A 25911-nucleotide genomic window follows, 5' to 3' on the forward strand; every position below is an offset into this window, starting at 1 on the left:
TCAGCATTTCGGTGTACAGGTTTCGGGCTCGCGTCTTCCCCACCATGTTTTGCCTTTCGTCGCGGTTAGGAGCCTTCTGAACCTTGTATGTACGCAGGCCCTCCCGCTGCTTGGTCCGCTGGACGAATGAACTTGACAAATTCAGCTTATTGGCGACATCCCGGACCGAACTTGTCGGATCACGTCTAAACTGCTTAACTACGCGCTTGTGATCTTTTTCACTGACGGAGCATCCATTTTTGCCGTTCTTCACCTTCCGGTCGATGGTTAGGTTCTCGAAGTATCATTTTAGTACTCTGCTGACCGTGGATTGGACGATTCCCAGCATCTTACCAATGTCCCGATGTGACAACTCCGGATTCTCGAAATGAGTGCACAGGATTAATTCACGACGCTCTTTTTCGTTCGACGACATTTTTCCAAATTTAAGAAAAACTGACAGTGAAGCATGGCCAACGTGATCTATACACTCTTATCTGATTATAAGCGAAAGCTGAAGATATAATTCCTAAAAATTAAATTTCTACAGCGTTTTTTCCGTGATGCAATTTGATGTGACACACCCTTTATCTATAAAAACAAAAATGGATTCCGCAAAACTCGAGGAAGGAATCGTCTGATTTGGGATGTATTTGTCTTATTATATTTTCTGTATCAAACATGTATTCCATGTAACGGAGAAACATATTATTTGCAAGTGATTAAAAAATGTTGAATGAGAATTGTGTCTGAAAATAATTTTATATTATAATAGCGAGTTTTGGTAGAAATACTAGAAGTACTAGGACGAAGATCGCCGGATCACCTAGCAGGGAATAAAAAACTCAAGCGAAACTTACCATCCACAGTTAAGTTGAACTCTCGGCTCACCTGGCCATGTAAGTTGCGACCTGTGCATTTGTACTCTCCGGAATCAGCCGATCGTGCGTCGGAGATGCGCAGGATCTGTCCGTTGGAAGCCAGGTGTAGCCCTTTCTGCAGACTACTGACCATCAGTTCGTTCTTGGTCCATGTAACATCAGCTTCCGGGACTCCAAGCATTTCGCAATTCAAATCTACGGTGTGATGCAACGACACGGTGGGTTTCGGGTCGTATTCGATCTTTTTGAAGCTTGGGGCGGATTGCACCACAATGTGGAACAATTTTTGTGTCGCTCCTGCTGAATTGTTAACATAGCAAGTGTATGTAGATGTGCTGTCGATATTGTACAACTCGAGGACTGCATCTTTGATGGGAAGCTGCTCGTTTAAATTTTCATCCAAATAGATTACTTTTTTCCAGAATACCTCTGGTCTGGGGTTTCCTAGACTAGCGCAGTCCAGCGTCACATTGTCACCCTTGAGGATAGAAATTTCCTCCTGCTCTGGCTGATCGGCAACTTCGCCGTCACTCAATACTATACTGTTAATCATGGTTGGTGGAATGAGAACGTTTACAGAGTAGGAAAGTTCGTTCTTTCCGACGGGATTTTCGCCCAAACAAGTATAATTACCCCCATCCTTTCTCGAAGCTGATGAGATGAATAGCGTTTGTCCGTTACCCTTAATAGGTTTCGTGTTACGGTACCAACTGAGTGTTGGCTTGGGATGACCTGCAATCGGGCAAAACAGATACAAAGGTAATCCCTCCAGAATGGAATAGTTTGGACCGGCCTTCAATTTGCTATGTTGTACGTATGGCGGAACAAACACTTCTACTTTGGCCAAGCGCTCATCGCTACCCACCGCATTCTGGGCCAGGCATAAGTACTTCCCCGCCGAGTTGACCACAGCGGTTTTCTGCTGAAGCCGAAACTGGATTTCAAATTGCGAAAGCCTGGTCGCCACGAACTCTTGTGGGGTAGATGAATACGTCTTGGGTTTGACACGATACGATCTGTCATATGCTAGCGAATCTTGTTCTAGGATGGTGGTCGAGGCAAGAACCTCGCCCTTGTGTATTATACTTATGGAGGGCAGTGGACTTCCAATTGCTTCACAATCTATGGTTAGAGAATCGCCAACTACAGTGATGTGGTTCTCCGGGAAGAGCGTTATTTCCGGTGACTCTGAATCAGAAGGACGAATAAATATGCATGGGAGATGATTCAACGTTGATATACTTACGATAGACAGTGACATGGAACTTCTTCTCGTCATCTCCGAACAGATTTTCGGCTTCGCACGTATACACTCCCGAATCCAGTGGTTGTATCGAAACGAACTCCAGAACATCAGCAAACTCTTCGAGCGTTATACTGAAATGATTCCAAACATAATCAAGTGATTCATAATTCGAACAACTTTAAGTATTACTCATCCTTATTCCATTGAATGCTTGCCGGTGGATTAGCGCTCATTCTACAGTCAAGTTGCAAATCATCGCCTTTGAATGCTTCAATATGGTTTATTGTGTCTCCCCAATGCCGAGGGGATGTCATCACATCCAGCCTGTAAACCTTTCGAGCACTGCCCAAATCATTCTCGGCCACACAAGTATACAGCCCATCATGATGGGTATCAATTTCGTTGATAGTTAGCTCACTTCCTCGGGTGATAACTTTCCCATCCTTGCTCCAAGAAACAGTTGGTTTCGGTGAACCACTTGCATGGCAAACCAGTCGTAATTCATCACCACTCAGCAGACTCACTTCGGCGATACCCTCAGCGGAATCAAAGTCAAGATCCTCACCATCATCCATTGACTGAATATGTTCGATACTGGGAACAGAAAGTATCCCAACTACAAACGAGTGATTGAAACGTCCCGCACGGTTCTCTGCGAAACACGTATATGTGCCCTCGTGGATTTGGCGGAGTCTTTCAATTTGAAGAATGTTTTGTACTAAACGGATGTCCGTCAGATCAACGTAGTTGTCCAGGTTACGTTCGTTCAGTTGCCAGAGGAGGCTGTCGTAGTTATCGAACGGGCAAACTAAGGTCAGTGGGGCATCAACCTTGGCTTGGATTTGTGAGTCGTCGTTCGATACATTGGCTGCCCTGGTTGGCGGTTCAACCGTTAGAACTTCGATCGAAAGGGTGTCGGATCCTTCGTCGTTTTGTAGCGTGCAGGTGTAATTACCGGAAGAGTAGGGTCCATAAGTGATCGTCAGAAGCGATCCGGTTGGAAGTGGGATGTGATTTTTACTCCATGACCCTCTGGGTGAAGGGTTCCCTTCACCGGCACAGCTGAGATTAGCGGCCTGATGTGGGAGAAGTTCGATACGATCCGGAATATTGGCAGTTATTCGGGGAATTTCTGGCAATATGAAAAAATATCAATAAAGATGGTGATGTTATTTTTTGATGTATTTTTTGAAAACACGTGATAGAAGTTTTCAAAGAGGCATAAAACTTTGGGAACTTTAAGTTGAATATCTTAAATGAGAGAGAGTCGATTCAACACGACGTTGCGACATGCCGCATCGCGCGTGACACATTTAATTAATTAAAGAGAAACTTTCGGCGAACGAATGATTTCGTGTAATGGACCTCTAAATTGGCCTCAAAAGATTAATGACTTGTAAGATAACATTTGCCACGATGTCACTGCTATACGACTTCCATCGCTCTAAAAAGTTTTGAAAAATTGGACTTCCCAACTGTACTTTCTCTGAGCCAATCAAGGTAAACGTATGCCGGAAATCATATCCAAATGAACAACAATCGTTATTTATCTTTATTTTATTTCTATTCTTTGTTATACGTCTCCAAAAACCACCTTGTACCATATGATCAGAAAGTATCGGGAATCTTTAAATAAAATAAAATAGAGTTAAATTTCAGGCAAATTTATTTTATCTCCTTCAAAATATGATTCATCTAAAACAAACCTCATGTGTCAACGCTTGACCCAGTCCTCCATGCATCCCTGGTAGGCCGACGAAGGGATGGTCTTTAGTTCCTTCGTCGCATACTCTGTGATCTCCTCGATTGACTGTAATCTCTTTCCACGACATAGCAGCTACAACTTGGGGAACAACCCGATGGAATTCATTGATTGTAGTCCATTAATCCACAAACTTCATGCGTCTTGAATAAAGAACGCGGTAGTTCAACTGACTAAGCAGCTAAGGACAGTCCACAACAACGTTCAATAGTTTCCCTATGAATAAGGTTTGCTTGCATAACGCTCATAACGCATGCCAAAGAAATATAACAAATAAACTGGGACCCGGTTTTCCTCTATTGACGTTCAACATTCAATCTGTAAAGTTTGGTTCATTTCATACATCCGTAACGTTAAAATACTTGAATATAAAAGTGCGAAATTCTATATTGCTCCATGCAGTGAAAAAGCTAATGATGAGGACATCACAATTGGAGTTAAGAGCTGCATCACTTGGAGTAGATTTGTGGCTAGAGGCTAGAGGAGCATTAACAGTCAAAGTAGACGGAGTTTACAACTGGAACAATTCTATGGTGACGATGAGCTGGATTCCAACCCCCAAAGAAATGTCGACCGAAGTTTATCACCAATTAGAGTCAACTAAATCAATCAAATGTCTTCAGTAAGAGATTGGTATCACATCCCTCAGAACAATGCGGCCGATTCGATTCAAGGGTAATTTCGGCTAGCAATCTGGTAAACAATTCCCTCTGGTGATCTTAACCTAGGTTCTTGACTGAATCAGACGAACTCCAGAAAAGGTTGGGATGACTGATAGTTGAACAACTTTGTCTCATCGAACATCTTCCCGATGGACACGTACGTGTGGCCTTTTACAAACTTTGTGGCTTTAAACTTTGCAGTTCATTCGCCTCTATCGAGTTTTCGACATGCGTTCATGTTTTGTCACGGTCAAAACGTCCATGTTTAGTCACAGTTTCTTCTTCTCCAGACATCGTACAGTATGGATGTACAATAACATTTTCTCAATAGAATATTCATCAAACTCCTCACGCTTTGTGTCAATTTAGACGACTCACTTCCAATCTCATCCCACAGCACCTGCTTATTTGACAGCAGTAATGACTTTGAAGTATCTTCTGCGAACGATTTTCTTATATTTTAACCATTATTCATCTACCGTGATTATTGGCTTTAGAAACGGGTTGATTTAGTTCAGTCTTATTGAGTAGGGGTATAAGTTCATAGCGTTTTTCTCTTTGTTTTTTTGACGTAAAACTACGTCTTTCATTAAGGGTGCCAAATCAGAAAACAGGTCACGTTTTTATGAAATAAAGTTAACGTTAATAACTATTTTTGCCGCGAACGGATTTTGGCGGTTTACATACTAATCGAAGCGGAAATTCCCTAAGATTTGTTTAATATGCTATACATTAGAATCCCCTGGTTTGTAAATGGTTAAAATTCATCAAAACTTTAAGCGTTTCCATTTTCCCATACATTTGTTCTGTCCATTTGTGTGCTTTCCCGAACAGAGCTGTCAATAACGAGCAACTTATCGACGACCAACGGAGGGGAAATCGTAGGATTTAAAGTCTCCGTGAACAAAGGAAAAGTAGAAGAATGAAAGGGAATACTTGCCTAGAGTATAAACAGTGGATCTCGCTGGGGAAAACTTCCTTAGAGGCAAATGAACTGCAAAGTTTAAAGCCTCTTAAAAACAAAGAAAGCAAGAAAGGCAAACTTTCATTCGGCATCGGACTGTTGAGCATCCAGTTCACTTTGCTTTCGCTGCACTTCGATCTAAGATTGGACCTCACCAGTGGTAATCCAACTTGGATATCGTCGTTTGGTTTTTCTGTTCGTTTTTCGCGTTATTTGTAACGTGTGTTTTTCTTTCCGCGTCATAAATTGGACGCTTCGCGTAGTGTGCGATGAGCAAGAAGGAGAGGAAGGCAGGCTCGAGCCCTGCAAAAAACGAACGCATTGCCAGGGGCAATAAAATTTCGAGGCAAGCGTCATCTTATGATGCACGCGATGTTGGTGCAGTGAAAAGCGCTCGCACTGAACCGAGTCTTCGCGAGTGTGACACTGCATCGATCAACAGCGAAGTAGGCGATTTCGGAGCGTCGGTCGAAAATGTAAACGCCGTTTCCCAGACAGCAACCAAAATCAACCACCCCCCGCTGGTGGTGAAGGCGGTGGCTCTTGACAAACTCATCAGCGAATTCGCATCGATGAGTGTTACAGCAGAGTACAAGCTGTGTGGCATAATTCAGTCTTTTCCAAGTAGTTAACATTGTTTGTTTTCCGTCAAAAAATTATTTGGGGAATACCAAGCATCTTGAATGTCTTACTGGAATGTTATTTGGGTTCGCGTGCCAGTCGCAAAACTGCCTTCCACTAGGATTCCATTTGCGCTAATATTGATCATAATGAAGCATTGCTACTGTTTTAGAGGTTGTTTATATTAACAAAAAGAGTTTATTTCGCTCCAAGTCACCAAGAAAGTAAATGTCGTTCTGGAATTTTGTATGTGATTATTTTTCGCTTGCCAGTAGCAAAATTTCCTCCACTAAGGGTGACAGCTGCGCTTCTCTCGAGCATGATAAAGTAATTCAACTTTTTTCGAGGCCAGTAATATTAACAGACGCGTTTCTTTTGAGTATAGCGCAAAATGATGAGAAGTGTTTATATTCCTAGTAGCTTCAAGCCACCAATGTTTGGCTCTGTATGCATGCTATGGCGAACGTTTGTTTGGCGCTTGGTTTACGTTGTACGAACGGTGCCTAGAGGTGCAATTCCTTTGAGGCAATACTAAATAACATGTAGCATGATATTTGATACTTGCAAGAGTTGTCATTGTTGTTGTTTCCATGCGGTGTCAAAGATGATGTAGTTATGAGATGTGGAATAATGGTGCTGGTGCAACATGTATATAATCGACTGTAGCTGAGTCTATGTCATTTGTGAAAAAGGCCACTGGAATAGCGTTCGAGGTAAATTTTCAATGCATTGACATGAAATAAATTGTGACATACGATCAGCTAGTGTATTGTTTTGCGAGGGCAAGAATGAATCATCAATCAATTATCGTCAACTGATTCAACAATGAAAAAACAATTTCAGAGATTATTCTACTAAGCAGTTGTTTCTAAAATTTCACAGCATTATAGAATAATATCCGAAGGTATAAAAAAGCGACTTATATAAAATAACAGCGTAGTTCTACATCAACAATGCGGTCGTATCTTGGACACAACCTACTATAATTAATTCTTCTTCTTTGGCTTTAAGAGGCCTTAAACTTCTCAGTTGATTCGCCTCTAGTTTCCTTTATTTTACAACGATTTGTTTGCTGTTTGAGAAAGTGTTCATTCGATAGAACTCATTCTGCTCTACAAAACTATGTTAATTGTATTTTTGAGTTATTTAATTTTTTATTAGTTTTGAGGCTTAGAAATGGAATACCCAGGAGGCAAAAATCATTTTTTTCGACACCTGCTCTTCTTTGCATCGAGATCAAAGAGCAGCCGAAGCAGCCCAGGACATTTGTGACGTGAATGGAGAAGCTCTACAGCACGGAAATGGTTTGCAGAGTTAAAAAATTGCCACTCTGACACGTCCCTTCTGAATTCGATGAAGAACGTCTCAAAAACGGTCGCCAAACCAGTCGTCAATTGGCAGAAAAAATGAACTGCGGCGAATGATTAACTTATTGATATAATTATTGTTTTTGACGTAGGACTACGTCTAACCGGAAGATATAGGGGGTGAAATGGAAATCTAGGCACTGAACAAGTAAGAAAAAATGCAAGATTTGGAACGCTTACAACTCGAGCATTTCTCAACAGATCGCAAAGATTTTTGCATCAATTGATAGGAAATATATCTACGCATCTATCATAACGAATAACATTTCATTTTTTCTTGAGATAAATAATTGAATAATTGTGAAATATCAAGCATTGTCCAAATGCCCTATGTGCCCATTTTTGATTGGTCCATTTTGTGTTCCTCAAATCGTACCGACCAAAACGGGCAACCAGAGCAGCAGCAAATAAAATGAAGCACGATTGGAAAGGAAAAAGAAAAAAAATGAACGAAACATTGGTTGCAGTCTCACACATGCGTAATTCTCGAGCCAGCCAGTCAGCTTAAAAATCCCCGCTCCGCTGCCGTAACGATCATTCTCATTCAAACCGTATACCACACCGGTTCGCATCACACACATCAACAAACCAACCCAAGCAGCCATGTCTGGACATGGTAAAGGAGGAAAAGTGAAGGGAAAGGCAAAAAAAAGGCGTTATATAGTTTCGGCCGCCGAAGTGATCGAGTTAGCTGGCAAAGCTGATCGCGACGATAAGAAATCCCGCATTCGGAACAGAACACATTCGGTTCGGTGGACATCAAGACAACAGGCAGTTGCAGCGAGTGGCGAGTGGCAAACGCAATCGCAAAACGGCATCAGGTAGCAGAAGAAAAAAGTTTGTTCTTTATAAAAACTGCTATGGTGGCAAATCCAGAACAAGGCGGCATCGAGGGCGTTCGAAATGATTTTTTTCAAAACCACGAGTACTAAGTTTTCTAAATTGGAACCATTCCATAAAACAAGGCGCTTTTCAGGGCCATTAAACCTTCCAAAAAAGAGTTTAGGAAATACAGTTCAATGCTTTCTAAAACATTCTAAAACATTATGAGTGTGTACCGCTAGAGTATAAAACACGCGGACCCCAAAAAAATATCTTATTTTCTTTCAAACCGTAAACCCGTGTGGTTGTACGGCATCGGCATCGTGGACGTAACAAAGGAGGACAAGTTAAGGGAAAGGCAAAGTCTCACTCGAACCGTGCAGGTCTCCAGTTCCCTGTTGGTCGCATTCACTGATTGCTCCGCAAGGGTAACTAGGCCGAACGGATTGGTGCCGGAGCACCAGTATACCTAACAGCGATTATAGAGTTTCGGCCGTCGGAGTGCTCGAGTTGGCTTGCAAAGCTGCTCACGACAATCAGAAAACCCGCATCAAGAACAGAGCAGCTTCGGTTCGGCGCTCATCAAGGCAACAATTAGTTTCAGTGAGTGGCAAAGTGTTTCTCCGGCACGTCGCATTAAATGTAATTTACTGAACAACATGTCACAAGCTGGATGGGAAGAAATTTTCCAACTGTGAAAGCTGTGGCGAGTGGCAAACGCAATAGCTAAACAGGAAGGTTTAACCGAACAAGATGGGAATATCGAGTGATAACAAAAACACAACACTAAAGGTTCTTTCCAGAACCATCAACATATTCATAAAGAGTAAACAGTAAACTAATCCATTTTTCAGGTAGATAGGTAGGTATTCACGTAGGAGAAGAAAATAAAACAATATATTTAAAATATATAATTAACAAAAGCTGTCCCCTTTGTATAGTCCTACGTCACTCCGGTTATGTCCCCGACATTACCCACCCGTCTTTTTTGTTTAAAAAAAGGCTACGCTATGAACTTATTCCCCAACCCAATAGTATTGCTTCGCTTATGAAAATTCGCTTAATTTAGTTCCAATATAGTTCCAGTGGCACCTAAACAGTCGGTCTTTTTCAAATGTATCCAAACTGTCAAGTGTCAGTGGTTTTCCAACAGCTCTTACCAAAGTGATGCAAGCAAGCCCGATCATTGTCTCGTCAGCCTGCGTACGAGGTGTACGAGCGAACGCATCGTATAGCAACCCGTGCATGAAAGTGCATCTCTTCTGTGTGGCAAGCATTGATTCAGTGATTAATATGCTATTCAGTATGATACCAAACACTTAGGAGACAGTTGGCCATTGAGGGTAAGAACTTTTGAAACAACCTAATATAAACACCATCTAGTCACAAATAGCCGTAGATACTTTTTAAGTGACTCAATATGTGTTAACGGGAGCAGCTGAACGTAACGAAGTCCCTCTTTGTAGTATCTTTGTCATTCACGGAGATTAAGGTGGTTCACGAGATTTATATTACTGTGGGCTGTTAATAACTATATACAATAACCATAGTTAACGAGTGTTGTGGCTATCATTGGGCTTTATAATTCTCAGTGGCACAGAAAACTATGTACAAATCCCTAAAGAAGCCGATAGTCCCCTACGGGCACGAATCATGAAGGAAGTGTACTCGCGAGCACTTAGTTCGTTCGAGTATCTAGTGTGGGGTATTCTATGAGCTCCATAAAATTTAAAGGTCAGAGTGAGGCAGGAGAGTATATCTTCATTGCTGTTCGTAACACTAGAAGTTGTTTCATGCGTACTGTTTTTGATCCCAATAATTATTGTGAATGAAAATAACGTTTGCATTAACAAATGGACTTTTTTTCGGATGGCGATAAGAAAACTAAGACCGATAATTGGGTTTGATAAATTTCCCATGGAAGATAATTAACCAGTTAACCGGAACATTCGCCATGGCGAACGAAAGCATGCGTGTAGACATGTTTTTGAGTTCTTTCTTCGTTTTATTTATCAATTCCTTCTCAGTTCTTTTTCTTTCGTGGAGGAGGTGAAATACGAAGTGCCCTGCCAGTCCAATAGTGCAAAGATGTTGTAGATGCCGAAACGGGTGTATCCGGCGTCCACAATGTGTCGCACGATGTCCGTTTTCAACGCGATGGGGACTGTTCTTTGAACGCGCACACTTCTGAACGGAGTAGCTTCACCGTTTTCACCATCACGGTTAGAGTTCGACTGATAGAGTTGTCAATTTTTTTCTGCTGACTCATGGGTTACTATGATTGATGCTGCATGGGAAGTTTCGTCAGTGCGTGTGTAAGTAAACCCATGAAAAATCGGAAATGTTTGTCCATTTTTTTTTAATACAAATGTTATCATCCCGAAATCGACCAAGCATTTAGTTTTGCGTCACTGCGCTTCATATAAATTACCTTTTACAGCTAAGTAGTACACTTTTTGAATGTTCCCCAGCGAGTTTTCGGCATCGCAAACGTAAGTTCCTTGATGCTGGCTTGATGTATTCACAATGAATAAGCCATTGTCGGTTGTGACCACGTTCGCCAGTTCATCGATTGATTGATCCCCAAACGTCCAACTGATACTGGGCTAGAGATCGTAATAATTAGCGAATGTTCACGCGATGAGTAATATTATCTTACCTCGGGAAATCCAATTGCGAGACATTCCAGACTTATATTCTTCCCTTTTGTCACTGCTAGTGCCATATCGCTCGGAGAGCTTAGCCCAAACTGTGGCTTACCATACACCACAATAGTGGTAATGGCGGATGCATCGCCGAAGCTATTGCTTGCGTTACACGTGTATAAGCCAGAATCTTCCAATGTTGCGATGAAAGTTCGATTCTTCGTCATCAAATCTCCATTGTAATACCACGCCGTGTCAGGCTCGGGGATACCAACAACGGAACAGTTCAGTGCTATACGGTCACCGACTTCAGCGTTGAGAAGCATATTTGAAGGTTCGGGAAAATATGGAGCACTACCATAATGCAACAGTAGTTCACTTGTTGCTGAGCCCATGGGATTGGATGCTACACAGGTATAGTTCCCGCTGTACGTTCGATCAAAGTTGCTCATCAACCATAATGTCTTATTGTCATTTTTCAACGAGAAACGACGGTCGTTTTGTGGGGTAATCCCATTGAACCACCATTCAATGTGTGGTTCTGGAAGACCCACAGCATCACATGACAAATGCCGAACAGACCCTTCCAAACCAACAAATTCTGGCACCACTAGCTCGTCATCGATCAGTATTCCTTCGGTTTGAGGAGCTTGCATAAGACGAACCTCGGTTACGATACTGTCAGCGCCATGTGCGTTTGACAGGATACAACTGTAGCTTCCTTGGTCGAGTGTACCGAAGTTGTCGATTGTCAGCTGATACTGGACGGCATTGCGCGTTTGATCGACGTTCAAGTTAACCCGGGCATTATCTTGTAAATCGTACGGGCTGCTCTCAAATGTTAGTCGTCCATTTGTCCAAATATATTCGCTCAATGGTTGACAGAGATCACAAGAACAGTTCAGCACAACTCGTGCTCCGAGCCTCACGTAAAGTGTTGTCTCGTCTGGCTTTGGAATTCTTGGAGGCTCTGTAAGAATCATCGTTCATTCGGATAATCATTACAATAATTTTTATGTAACTTACCATCTGCTTCACCCTGTACTAGTACCGTTCTTTTGGTTGAACCATGACGGTTACGACCTTCGCAAGTGTAGAAACCCTCAGCTTCTGGTGTAACACCTGGCAAAATAAGAATGTCATCTTCGTCGGAAAGCTGCCTTTCTTCTGTTTCGTCTAACGCTCGGTAAGTCCACGTGAGGACTGGACTTGGATTACCACTGAGGCCACACTCAAGCTGTAGTGTTTGACCGTATGGAGCGAGCACCGTGTCCGCCAATGTTTTCGATGCTTTTGGCGCATATTCCACGGTTAGGAGCGTGGAATCCAACAGAGTTTTTCCTTGTGAATTCACCTGACACTCGTAGATACCAGCATCGGCAACGGTTAGATTTCTCAGCTCCAGATATTCCTTACCTGCAGCGTTTGAGATTCGAACACCATCGTGAGTCCAGTCTATGTCCACCGGTGCATCCACATTGTGCGTTATGCAACGCAGTGCGATGAGATGCTCGTGTTCATACGCCACGATGTCCTTCGGATACACACCAACCACCGGTTCAGGATGGGGCTTAACTTTGATTGTGGCTGTGATCTCATGGTCGCCAATATCATTTGCGGCATGGCACACGTATCGTCCACTGTGTTTCGTCGTCACATTCTCCAGGTGCAGTTTAAGCACAGCTGTTGAGCTAAAAAAAAAGTATTAAAAGTATTAGATAATGGTAGTGAACGGAATGCTGACTTTGTCGTATGTTTTTCACTTAAGAGCCGAAGTGGATGGAAGCAAAACGCAAAGTGTTTGATCTCATAAGTCATACAGGGTCTTTCAGATTAAACGCTCATGCAACAAATTTTCATAACTTCTACAAAAGTGAACCGATTTCTATTCTTAAAAAAACGAAAATAAAGCTTATTTTAGGACATTTTGATGTGACCACCCCTTTTTCGATTACGCGTTTCAAACGGTGAACAAAATTCTTCATGCACAACTCTAACATTCTAACTTCGATGCTGTTGAAAATCCGAGTTATTTCTTCTTTGAGTTCCTTCAAATTTTGTGTGCTTATTAACATAGTAACGGTCCTTCACGTACCCCCAGAGGAAGTAATCGACGACGAGAAATGTTGAAATTCTTACCATAAGAAGATAAAGTTTCATTAATGCTTCGGTTACTCGAGGAATACGATTTCACTAAAAATACACGTTCCTGTAAATTGTACATATTGACACTAAAAACCATCCGATCAGACTGAACTAGTAGCCGAATATTATTGTCCCGAAGTGGGGAATGCAGTGTTACCATCGACGGAGCGAATTTTTTTTTATAAGGAGCTATCCGATTTTTTTGCGTGAGCGTTTAATCTGAAAGACCCTGTACATTTAACGGAATGAACCTAATCCTAGATGAGTGGTAACGGTTACGCTGGTTATATTTTTTGGGAACATCTCCACGACTTTAACCGTTTGCTAGAATTCTGTTAGTTTTTTATTAATGTTTAATGTTTTTTAGAATATGGACGCCTTTTTTGGAAACCTTTTTCTTCAGTAGGTAAGAATTTTTTGTTATGTAGGGAAATAGATAAAATTGATAGGTATTATACAGTGACTCAAATCCGTAATCGTACTTCACCATGCAGATCTATTTTCCCTTCTTTTGGAAGTCGAAACAAGCTTTCTTAATATTATATCTAGATAAAGTAATAGTGTCATATGATGGTTAAAAGGTTTGCTATCTGGTATCTGGATTATTTTTACGTTTAATTCATCGTTGGCTTCCTCCATACGAAACGATAACCATGGGAGCCAAAAATTAAATTTTAAATTTTAACCCATCTATGGTAATAACATCTTACCAATACGACATTGATGTATTTCATGCTTTTTGGAAAAAACAAATTGGAGTTGCTGAATTTTTTTTACTGAGAAACGGTTTGTCCCTTTGCGTTCGGGCATTCAAGTTGCCCTTTCTAGGCACATTACAAACTTTACAAATTTTGTTTGCTCAATTTTGTTTTTATCGATGGTGTAATAGATCTGAAATATGAAGCAAGGTGTCAACAAAATGGGATAGAATCGAGGATTCAAGTTTTGCCAAGACAATGACCCAGAGCACAAGACATATAAAGTTCGCACATGGTTACGTTACAATTGCTCGAAAGTTATTTATATTCCTTCACAAACTTCCGACATCAATCCCAGTAAAAAACTAAGGAAGTTATATGTGTAGGAAATTTAAGAATCATTAAATTTCTCAAGGTAACGATTTGAAACCACTTGATGAGAAAAAAAAGTTGAATATTCCTACTGAATACACAAAAAACTCGTAGGTAACGACTAAAGACAGCTATGAGGATTGTTGTAAATTGATTGGACTCGATTTGCTGAGCTTACATAGGGATGTAGCGAAGGCAACTTTCATATCAGATCTGATTTCTTGGAAAATCGACTGTGCTGATCTTCTTCAGTTGATAAATTTTAACCTACGCCTTCGTAACTTGCGTTCTCATACTTTTCTTCGCCTCCCTCACTCTCGTATCGAGTATGTCTCGTGTTTTCAACCGTTGTTACTTGTTTTATGACTTTCACTTATCTCGTGCAAGCTTGAAAAAGGCATACTTGACCGCTCTTTCCAGTTAGGTATAGTTTTAAGTAGACATTGGATATTGTAGTATTAGTATCATTAGGGCACTTATGTTCAGGCCTGTTGATAGTAATGAATGGAAAAATGAATAAATGATGATACTTGCAATGAACAAGGGATATCATACTTATGTTGGAATTCTGAAACTGATCAACGCCTTCGAAACCGAGCTGAGAGCTCAACCCGCGTACGAATATGAGTTTAAGTCAATTTTCATACATTAGCACATACATTCGCCATTTTTAGAAAAATGAAAACCATTGTTCTGAAAACAAATAGCAAACCTTTTAACTATCATATGACACTATGACTTTATGTACCGGAAGCTTGTTTTAGACTTTCAAAAGAAGGGAAAAGAGATCTACATGGTGGAGTACGATTACAGATTTGAGTCACTGTATTTGTAATATAATCGACAGACAATGGTGGCAAGTCGGTATGGTAGGATATAACAAGGATGACGAGAGAGGGTTAGCGATAGCGGATATAAAATGGACCCACTATCAAAGGGGGCTTTCTAGATTCAGGCGTTGGTGCGACGGACGTTTGTTTTGAGCCTTACTAAGCAATGAATTCCCTAGTATTTCAGCTGAACATCATCATTATACTATAAAATAATTTCAGACACAGCATAAAATTCTTTCACCACATGTAAAAAATGTTTTACTCTGTTACATAGAATGGATTCTACCTGAAAATCCCACGAAACTAAATGACATTCCTAAATTTCGGGATATTATTAAATATTATACAGATAAATAGTTTCATGTCAATGATTGAGGTCGTGTCCTGGGCACCATCATCTATAATTTTTTCCTTCAAAAATGCAGCGAATATCAAACAAGCATCGGTTCAATTTTTAAAGTGATTGTTCGATCGCTTGCTGGCACATATTCGCCAGACTGTAACGGGTGTGCAAGTTAAAGTTGTTCGTTTTTTTAATGAAGAAAACACATACTTTTCAGGAGAACCTCAACATATTTTAATTAGAAGCAATCCCCATTTGATCTTACACATTTCGTCCATCCATCAGGCAAATTGTGGATTAGTTTCCCATAAAACATTTTTTTGTTTCGACGAAAACCAGCCGGCGATAATCTGATATGGCCAGGTCAGAAGAATACGGCAGGTGCGATAACGTCCCCCAGTTAAGGGCTTTTATTGCGTCCTTCACGGCTTCAGCGATGTGCGCCGATTCGTTGTCATGCTGTAATATCACTTTACTGTGTCTTCGAACCCATTCCAGTCTTTTCCATCAATACAAAGTTTGCATTTATAATTTGTTGTTGGTGGCGATCTGTATTTACCGTTTCACCCGGTTTCAGTAGCTTATGGTACACCAAACTCTCCTACCACACACAGAGCATCGTCTCTCGGCGAGTGACAATCCGTTGCAACCCCGACTTCCTTTGGAACCGTTGATGAAGCATTCGACAAATAGTTTTACGATATTCTATCAGCCTCTTGCTCAAATTATTTTGGACCTATTTTTCGAGCTTCTGGATCTCTCCCGTGACTTTCAAACGATGGCCTATTGCTGTTCGGGACACATTTAGTGTTTCTGTCAATTATTGTTTTGTTTGGGTTGGATCAGCATTCAACAACTCCTATAAATCCTCGTCTTCAAACCGTTTTGCTGCACCACATAGGACATTGTCTGACAGATTGAAATCGCCACTTTTGAATACTTTTGAATTGCCGAAACAAATTCTCACATGTTTTCCAGTATCTCACATGTTTTCCATATACGCATTGAGAATTAAGGACAAACTCTTTAACTACCGTCTAATTAACACCTATGCACCGACAAATTACAATCCCAATGCCGAAATCGTTATCGGAGATGGAGAAAGATTTTTTTCGTTCATACTTTAGAAGACACAGGCCTCATTCACCGACCAATTAAAAAGAGCATGAAGCTTATAAATTTCGCTGTGCCCATAGGAACGACCATATTTAGCACCAATTTTCAATGTTTGCACATTCGGCAGCACACCTGAAGATATGGCGACGTCTGCTTCCAGATCGATCATGTTCTAATTGATCTGATCATTTTCTGGTCGGCACTTTTCGCGTGTTATCAATGTGATTTTTTTTCAGAGACCAAATATCGGCTCTCATTCAATCCTTGAAACAACAGACGAAAGCATCATATTTTCTTATCGAAATTAGGAATGCATTGAATTTTCTTGTTGATAAAAGTATTCGAATCACTTTCATTTGGATTCCTTCCCATTGCTCTATTCCTGGTAATGAGAAAGCGGATACACTCGCAAAGATGAGTAGTATGCAGGGCACAGTTTTTGAAAGACAAATAGCGTATCGGGAATTCTTCTCCATTTCCAGACAGCAGTCACTCACCAGTTGGCAAAACCAATGGAACAGAGATGACCTTGGGAGATGGCTATACTCTATTATCCCCAAAGTTTCAACGAAGGCCTGGTTTAAAGGGTTAGATCCTGACAGAAATTTTATTAGAACTATGTCCAGATTGATGTCTAATCATTCCGCGCTAAATGCGCATCTCTTCCGCATAGGTCTTGCTACTAACAATTTATGAAATTGTGGTCAAGGATATCATGACATCGAGCACGTTGTTTGGTCATGTAATGAATTTTGCAATGAAAGAATTAAACTGGTTGCCGATTTAGAGGCTCAAGGAGTACACTCACGCATGCCAGTTCGCGATATCTTAGCTACACGCAACCCTAATTTTATGTTCCCCATATATGTCTTCCTAAGAAGCGCTAATGTTATTATTTAGGTCACATCTCCTACTCCTACTGTTCATTCTCCCTTCCTTTCCTATTACACAAGCAGAACTTAGTACCCGTTGAGATAAGATCATTACAGGAGCTATTAACATAACAAGGAGGCACTCACTACCAAAGGATACCGTTGCTACATCAACTGGCGATGTAGTTGTTACGATCCACCACAGGCACTGTTCCAGACAAGGATAATACCGACGAGGCAACGAAGGAATAAATTATATTTTTTTATATTGCACTGTAGTTACACTGTAGTTTTAGCTAATTAGACTTAAGTTAATAATTATGTAGTTATAATATATTCAAATAGTTTTAAAATGTATTGCTTGATGGTGGCTCTTTATCCACTTGAGCCTAATTAAATCAATAAAGGAAAAAAAAATATCGGCTCTGATTACTAAAACGTTTTTAACCCTCCTATACTCGCGCACTGGTCTCACAGATCGATAAATCAATAATTCGTTGATTTCTCATAAAACGTGAATACTACGACTTTGCGATTATCTCTAGCTTCCTCTTTCGTTGTTCGTCGTTGTTTAGCGTATTGCAAGTTTTGGTACGAAGGGGACGTATGTCACTTTTCTGTGACAGCGACGCAAGTATATACACCCAAAATAGATTTTTAGCTCATGTTTTGTCATCCCGATTTATTACATTAAATGAGCGTAAAAATAACAGAAAATGTCATGACTCTCAAATACTGTTAAGCATTTGTATAATATATATGGTACGGCAATATAAGATTAATACGAGCGAGCGAAACAAGAGAGACGATTCAAATAAGCATGCATACAAAAGTGAGTGCATACATACAAACATTTTAAAGCGATGAGGGACAGATGACATTATTTGCTCATTTGACACTACAAGGCATGAAAAGACATGGTTTCTGTCAAAACTGAAATGATTTCTGGCAACTCTAATTTGGGTGTACCTCTTGGGGAAATCAGGATAAAACCGACACCCTAAGAATTTCCACATATTTCCAAGATCTACCATGTTTCTTCGACTTCAAATCGTTTTTCCTCTCTTCAGCTTTTCATGAACCATTCTACAGTATCTGTTGATCATCTTTTGAGTAGAACTCGAATTTTGATAGAATACAAAAATTTGATATTTTCAGATAAAATGGGAGTGCGAGTGAGATCGACACCTTCTCGGGTGAAACCGACACCTTTGAAGAAATAAATGAAAACCTATTACAATAACTATAGTATTAAGATACTTTAATAGGGAAGAGGGATGATAGTTGCAAAATGTATGTAATTGGATTACTCAGATTTTGAATGATGAAAGAGCAAACAAATTCATGTATTCCTACTGCAAGAAAAATATGATTTTTTATTGAACCTCACAGCTCTAGCTGCCGATGCAGTCTTTAATTTGCGGAACTAATGGTTCGGATTCCGGTCTACAAATTTCGTGTTTTTCGTATTGAAGGATGTTTCTTGTTTGTTTTTTTCTGGTCAATTAAAAAACCAGACGGCTCTCAAATCAAGCAGGTGATGGATAAATTCCTGCTCCTGATCCGGAGTACACACGAGAGTTTTTATACCCGCTTAGGTGAGCATCTACGTGAAATCTGCCAATGGGCGTTGAATGAAGGGATACCATTAGCTCTGCCAGGTTTTTTTTTTGTTGACATGCCCGATTCAACGTTGGTTTTGGCTGTTTTATCAGCTCAGCTCTGCTGTTTTGTCTTTCGAATGTAAACACGAGGCATCTACAAAAAGTAAGAACGCATTTTCCCTGTCTGTGAAACACAAATCAGGTATCGGTGTTACTCCGAATGGAATCGATATTTCAAAACAATGTTCTCGAGCATCGACAAGCAACAACCGTCTACCGTCTCACAAACTACACTGAATACAGCAAAGCGATTTCCGCAGCTGTGGGGTGACTTGAAACGTAAGAAATGATAAGCGTGTACACGGGACATCGGAAAATTTTTCAAAAAATTGCTTCTAACTGAAAAAAAATCAAAGGGTGTCGGTTTTAGCCACAGTGTCGGTATTCCCCTGATTTCCCCACTTTTTTGTAACTTTTTTGGACAAGTGACTTAATGTAGTATTACTTGCGTCGTGTTCATAAGTATTCAGTTGAGATTGCCATGCCAAATAACGCGCCTTGAATGTACGAGGGTCACTATTTATATTTCGGGAATTGGCAACACTGATGTCATGTGAGTCCATCTGACGGTTCCATCGTAAAGTTTGACATTTTTTACGATATACGTACTAGAGGTGTGCAAATCAGCTCATCATGATGAACAGCTCTGATCATATCAGCTCATCTAAATGAGCTGTTCTTTATGAACAGCTCTTCAGCTCAGTTGTCAGTGCCGACTTTCAATTTGGGTCCCAAACTCGATAGCCACGAAGCCAGTTTGAAAATGTTAAAATTCAAATGAAATTTTTCACACCATATTATTAATTACTTGAAACACGTATTCCAGACTATTATTTACAACAGACTCGGCGAGTACAACATTTCCGACATTTTTACTGAGGCTTTACATTACAATAGAAAGTTTTCTTCAAAAAAAAAAAAAAAATCTTATGAGATTTTTGCACCGCCTGCAAACAAAGTGTTTTTCATTGAAATAGAATACTCATTTGATACACAGAAGTTAATTTTCATTAATAATTTGAATTTTAAAAACGTGTTCATTCTGCCTGAGAGCCAATTATTATTTTTGGCGCCCCCTAAACTGGTAAACTAAGCTCAATGCCGTCAACGCGAATATAACAGTTGAAAAGACGAGGGACAAATGAAACTAAACTGATGTCTTAACACGAAGAGCGAGAGACGGTCAGTTCATTTGAATCTTACAGCTCACACACTCTCTTCAATTCTACAGCTCTTTTCTCTCCTTCATCATCATCAAAGTGAGCTGAAGGGCTGTTTGATTTTTTTGCGAGCTGTTCCGCGTCAACTCACTTCAAAGAGTCGATTCTTCGGAACAGCTCATGAGCGGATGGCACATCTCTAATACGTACTCAGAACCAAGATGGTGGAGTTAACAGGTGGCTCGTAATTTACACTATTTAGAAAAGACCTATGAGGAATGGCAAGACGAAAAATTTGGATTTGTTTATGTTATTACTTACGTTGATATGGTTACATTTGATTTCGTCGAAGGTATTTGAAGCAGTATAATAAATAAACAGTTGTCGTTGAGAATTGTAACATAGTAACCTTTATGCATATGCTTCCGCCAGCTGGCTCGGCTAATGTGATTCAAGGAATGCTTTGATTGTGGTACCGCCACTGGCGTATAATTTGCAGCTTTGTTTTTTGTGCTGGTTCATAACGGCAATCAACCGTGCCGGCGAAACTGTAGTCAATGTTTAGTGTTGATTGGATACCATCTATGTAAATAAGTTCAAACTTACGGGATACGTCCGAACGGCAATTCTGACATTACGTTTTACCTTCCACTTCACTTATCTTGCTCAGAACATTTTGTCATATGGACGCTATTTGTTTATTTTATATTTAGTTGAAAGTTTGGTCTCGGCAAAAAAATGGAACTGAATCGTGAACATTTGCGTGCGAAGATTTTTTACGACTTTCGACGTGGATTATCACAACAAGAGTGCGTCAATCAACTTAATTTGACTTTTGGCGATGAAGCTCCATAAAAAACCACTGTATAGCGCTGGTATAGTGAATTCAATCGTGGTCGTAGTTCGCTGTCCGACGAGTTTCGTGAAGGTCGTCCAAAATCGACTGTAGTGCTAGAAAACATCGATGTTGTGCACGAAATGATTAAGCAAGATCGTCATGTAACCTATTGTGAGATTGAGGCATCCCTAAGCATTAGTTCCACCAGCATATATGCGATTTTACATGAACACTTAGTTGTGCGAAAATTATGTTCACGTTGGATCCCACATAATTTGACAATCGCTCAAAAAAAGGCTCGTGTCGATTGGAATAAATGCTTTGAAAATTGGTTTAGGTGCATGCTAAAGTGTATCGATCATCGTGGCGAGTACTTTGAAAAACCAATAAAAATATATTCACAGCTTAACTATTTGTTTTTGTTCCTATTCCCGAAATATAAATAATGACCCTCGTATTCTGCGTGGCAAGCTCTAGAATGCGTGGCTACAGTGTAAGTCGGAGGAAATTTATTTGGAGAAAAATTACTCGACCTGAACAGGAATCGATCCCGAACTCCCGGTATGATATGTGTGACGTTAACCGGATACGACTGCACAAGTTTCAAAGACAGTGTAGATTCATTGTCAAAATTAAAGTTGTGTAATTTTCATTGCCATTTCATTATAGAAACATTTACAAATGCATAACAATTACAAGTTTTTGAATTTTATTATAAAAATGAATGCTCTGTTAAAAATGTGTTTTTATTTGTTTTAGCGAAAAAATATCTTCAGTGATTCTGTTTGAACATTTGAACGATTCACATTTCTGTTTGAACGGATACATTAATGAGCCACAAGTAATACAAGAGTTTCCAATTTATTCCGAAAAATGTACACAGAAGTTGCTTTTTATGCGGTTTTATTTTACGTGGTTATTGGAATTAACGCGGTTTATTTTTACGCGGATTTCGGAATTTACGCGGTTTTTTTACGCGACACGCATCAACCAGGTAAAAATTCAATATGCTAATTGATGTGATTTTTCACGAAACAAGTTTGTATTATATCACTGATTAGTAGCTGAGAAGATACAGATAGCATGATTGTAGCATGCAATAAAATTCAGGTAATCAATTGTTAGAATACGGGTTGCATTTTGAACTAATAATTCACTGTTTGTTAGATTTTTACACGAATATTGAAAATTACATAGTTTATTTTTACGCGGATTTTGGAATTTACGCGTTTTTTTTTGCGCGGATTTTGGAATTTACGCGGATTTCGGAATCTACGCGGTTTTTATTTACGCGGCACGTATCCCCCGCGCAAAAAGCGACTCCAGTGTACTTTAAATGGAAAAAATAAATTTCTAAAAATACTTTTATGTTTCGGATTTCAGGGAAGCTTCCCAGTATATCAATCCCTTAAAGGTCTCAATGTAGGAAACCATAAAAACAATAAAGTTTGAATCGTCTGCTCGAGAGTGGAAAATCGCTTTTAAACATCTCTCTGTTTCAAATCATAAGGGGTCCATTTTTGTTGTTTTGAATCTTTTCTATGGCTCTTAATCATATAGAAGCAGTTTGTTAGGTTAATCCCAACTATTATCCTGCAAGCTTCTTCTTCTTAAATGATACTAACGTTCCTAGAGGAACTTCGCCGTCTCAACGTAGTATTACTTGCGTCATTTTTATTAGTACTTAGATGAGATTTCTATGCCAAATAACACGCCTTGAATGTATTCTGGGTGGCAAGCTCTATAATACGCATGACCACAGTGCAAGTCGAGGAAAGTTTCTTCGACGAAAAATTCCTCCGACCAAAACGGAAATCGAACCTGAACCCCTGGCGTGTTAGGTGTGACGCTAACCACTCGACCACGGGAGCACCTGCAAGATTCTTATGAAAGATTAAAATCTTCCGCCATTGCCCATTAGTGAGTATAAAAATTCGACAGTAAAAATCTAGGTTTTGGTAAGAAATTAAAGTAGCATATTGGCAGAGGCTCAACCTTTCTGAAACTGCCAACCACACATGTCGTTGTTTTAGTATTTCATTAGAAACTTCATTTAAATGGGCTCATGGTTTGCTACTCACTTGAAGGTTTCCTCTACTAGTGGTCGATTGAAGCGCTTCCATTGGACCAAAATCGGTGACATCGATTCCACGTTACAGCTTATTTCCATATCATCACCTTCGAAAAGCTCCACTTCGGTGATATCCAGCGATAGCTCTGGTGGACTCGCTCCAACTGCCTGTATCGCGGTAGAAATTAGTCTTTCCAAAGAATTACCGCTGATGTCTCTGCCGCTCACGGATATTTTGAACCTTTGCCGAGGTGCTTTGAATTGTGGGGTGAGAAATGCAATGGAAGAGTCTTCGAGTAGTATTTTGGTCAACGGTAAAGTAAATTTGAAATTTGTCGACCCGGCCGCACCATTTTCGTGGGAAGTGATTGTCACTTCCGATAGATTATCTAACAGTTCCGGTTGGGACGCTTGAATTGTTAGTATGTTGTCGGAATTGAGCAACGGTTGGCGACCGAGCGTCGATAGAGCAGTTGGATGCGACGGTGAAAACCCAAATCTGAACTTCACATCGCTGTTGCCAGAAAGACGTACGGAATGGGACGACTCTGATCCTGCTCTAATGTTCCACTTGCCCGGCACAGGCCCAGCCACATTTACCACTTTTATATTTTCTAAATCGAGCACAGATTTCGAATTGTTGTAGAGTGTGTGATGGGGATCTGTTATTTCGATGTCTGGTCGATGGCCAGCTACGCTGACACTGAACTCCTTCAATGTGCTGTCCACATTTAGACTGATGTTATGCGTTTCCGCTGTATTCGAATCAACCGATTTCAGAGGAACATGATCGATGTTTAGCATATCCTTGATGCCTATCAACACTTGTTCTATCTGGTCTTTCTTGAGATCGTATATCTGTCCATTACTGGCAGCTGCTATATCTGCCATCACCTTGTGGCCTGGAGTATTTTTGCCGTCACAGAACCCGGTTAGCAGAAAAGTTATTGGTGTTTGCTTTTGCTGAATTAAATGTAGTACTCGTTGATCCAGCTTGAAGTCCTTTGCCGTTGCATCAGTGAAGACGTAAATGAAAGAACGGGGAAGAGCCACTTCGATAGCATTAGATAGAGCAGCAAGTGCTGCCTCTGGACAATCTCCTCCTCCATAGATTTGAAGATCCTCCAGCGCGGCCAGCAAAGCTTCTTTATCCCGTGTAACCAGACGGGGACCGACTTGCGGATCCCGAAAAGGAACGAATACGTAATTATAGATAGGATTGTTTTGCAGCAGAGTTATTTCATCGATGATCAATTTGGCGCCATCGCGCAATTGATTGAGATCATCCAGCATCGAACCTGTCGCATCAAATACAATCACCAAACTACGTTGACCTTCGGATGGACCTTGATAATGCTTACGAATAGTGGGTAGTTGTTTATTCAGTGAAGGCAACAAAATGTTAGTAATTGGAGGTATCTGTGAAGAGCCATCGGATATCAATGATTCAGCCTCTATAGGCTCTAACTGCGTGATTTCTTCAGCTGGAAGCGGTAACTCCTGCCTTTCTTCCAAAATACTCGGCAATGCATCATTGAGACGGTCCGTCACTGGTCTCAACAACTTCTTCATCTTTCTTTTTATTTCTTCGGTTTCATTTCTCTCCTTTAGCAGTCCCAATAGTCCCAACATTTCACGTGAGACTGGTTTACTCCTCAAAACATCAATAATTTCCTCATCAAAGTTCGCGTCGTCTGCCTGCATTCCATCCTTATCACTGACCATTTCTAACCCACTGCCAACGTCATCGAAACCGAATGGCTCATGGAGGGAGTTTCCCTCTTTGCTGAACATAACAAAGCCCTCTTTGTTTATTTCATCCTCGACGCTCCCCAGTGACTCCGCAGAGTCCACCCAACTGAACAGCTGTTCATCTTCCTCCTCCTTCCGGTCGATCGAATCTCGTGTGCCGCCAGTCGGTTTATCATCGGACTCACGATTGATACTACCGCTAGTGGTGTTTTCTGAATGAATGGATGCATCCGATGGGTTCAGCAGCGTGACCCCAGACGATGTTTTTGTTTTCATTCGATCGAGTTTGCCACTGACCAGCAGCGTCCAGAGTTCATCGTTATCAGTATCATTAACGCTCTCGGTGCTAATTATTGCGAGAAAAACGATTGGAAGTGCTAGAACAAGACATTTTTTCCGCATGATTTGACTCAATATTTTATGTTCACTGGAAGAATTTAAAAATTTCGGCGGCGAGCGCTGAGCTAGCGTACGCGTAAGCTGAATGGGCGATTGATTCCAGGTAACAAAACACGAGGCGCACACGCGACACGTATCAGTTGAAATGTTTCACCATATCTTTTCTTCCGTTACACAAACGATATCACCGGTATCGAGAACGGTTCCACGCGGGGGGCTTAGTCTCAATAATCCGTTGTATATTCACCACCAATATCTCACTTCAAAGTAACAACTTCTGTTTAAGTAATCGCGGAGCACAACGCAAACGCATCCGAACTTATCAGCAGCGAATCGAACAATGTAAGCTATTGGAATGAAATCAACTGGATTTGAAAAATTTCAAAATAATTCAGATGGCGCAGCGGTCAGTTAGTTGTAAATTCAATTAGAGCGCGCAGTGAGATTGCTCAGAGAGTCGATCGCACGTGTTTTTATTCCTTCTCACGCTTTGTATTTTATCATGCTTTGCTCTCTGTTTACATGGGTCATAATGAAACGGTGCATGAAATTCCTCAAAAAGGCCGCTGTAAAATCGAATCAAATCATAACCCAAAAATGAAAAAAACAAAAAAGACTAGCTAAATGGCTTTAATTTGATGTGTTGACCAACTGAATTAGTAGTGTAGTTCAAAGGTAATGTTTTTTTTTTGAAAAAAG

The 25911-nt window shown here is 40.5% G+C and overlaps 1 protein-coding gene across 2 annotated transcripts in view; it reads right to left on the reverse strand.

Moving 5' to 3' along the window:
• LOC129775342 (hemicentin-1-like) overlaps positions 1 to 25538 on the reverse strand; it is a 39439-nt gene extending 13901 nt beyond the window's left edge. For both annotated transcript variants that reach the window (XM_055779998.1, XM_055779997.1), the window contains exons 1-7: positions 23072 to 25538; positions 11976 to 12640; positions 10964 to 11919; positions 10736 to 10910; positions 2296 to 3238; positions 2107 to 2237; positions 840 to 2048 (exon numbers count right to left, since the gene is read on the reverse strand). In XM_055779998.1, the coding sequence (XP_055635973.1) occupies positions 840 to 2048; positions 2107 to 2237; positions 2296 to 3238; positions 10736 to 10910; positions 10964 to 11919; positions 11976 to 12640; positions 23072 to 25215 (6223 nt within the window). In that variant the 5' untranslated portion in view covers positions 25216 to 25538. The remainder of the gene's footprint in view (positions 1 to 839; positions 2049 to 2106; positions 2238 to 2295; positions 3239 to 10735; positions 10911 to 10963; positions 11920 to 11975; positions 12641 to 23071) is intronic.
• Positions 25539 to 25911: the final 373 nt, after the last annotated feature.

Source organism: Toxorhynchites rutilus, chromosome 3 (genome assembly GCF_029784135.1).
Source record: "Toxorhynchites rutilus septentrionalis strain SRP chromosome 3, ASM2978413v1, whole genome shotgun sequence".
Classification (NCBI taxonomy): domain Eukaryota; kingdom Metazoa; phylum Arthropoda; class Insecta; order Diptera; family Culicidae; genus Toxorhynchites; species Toxorhynchites rutilus.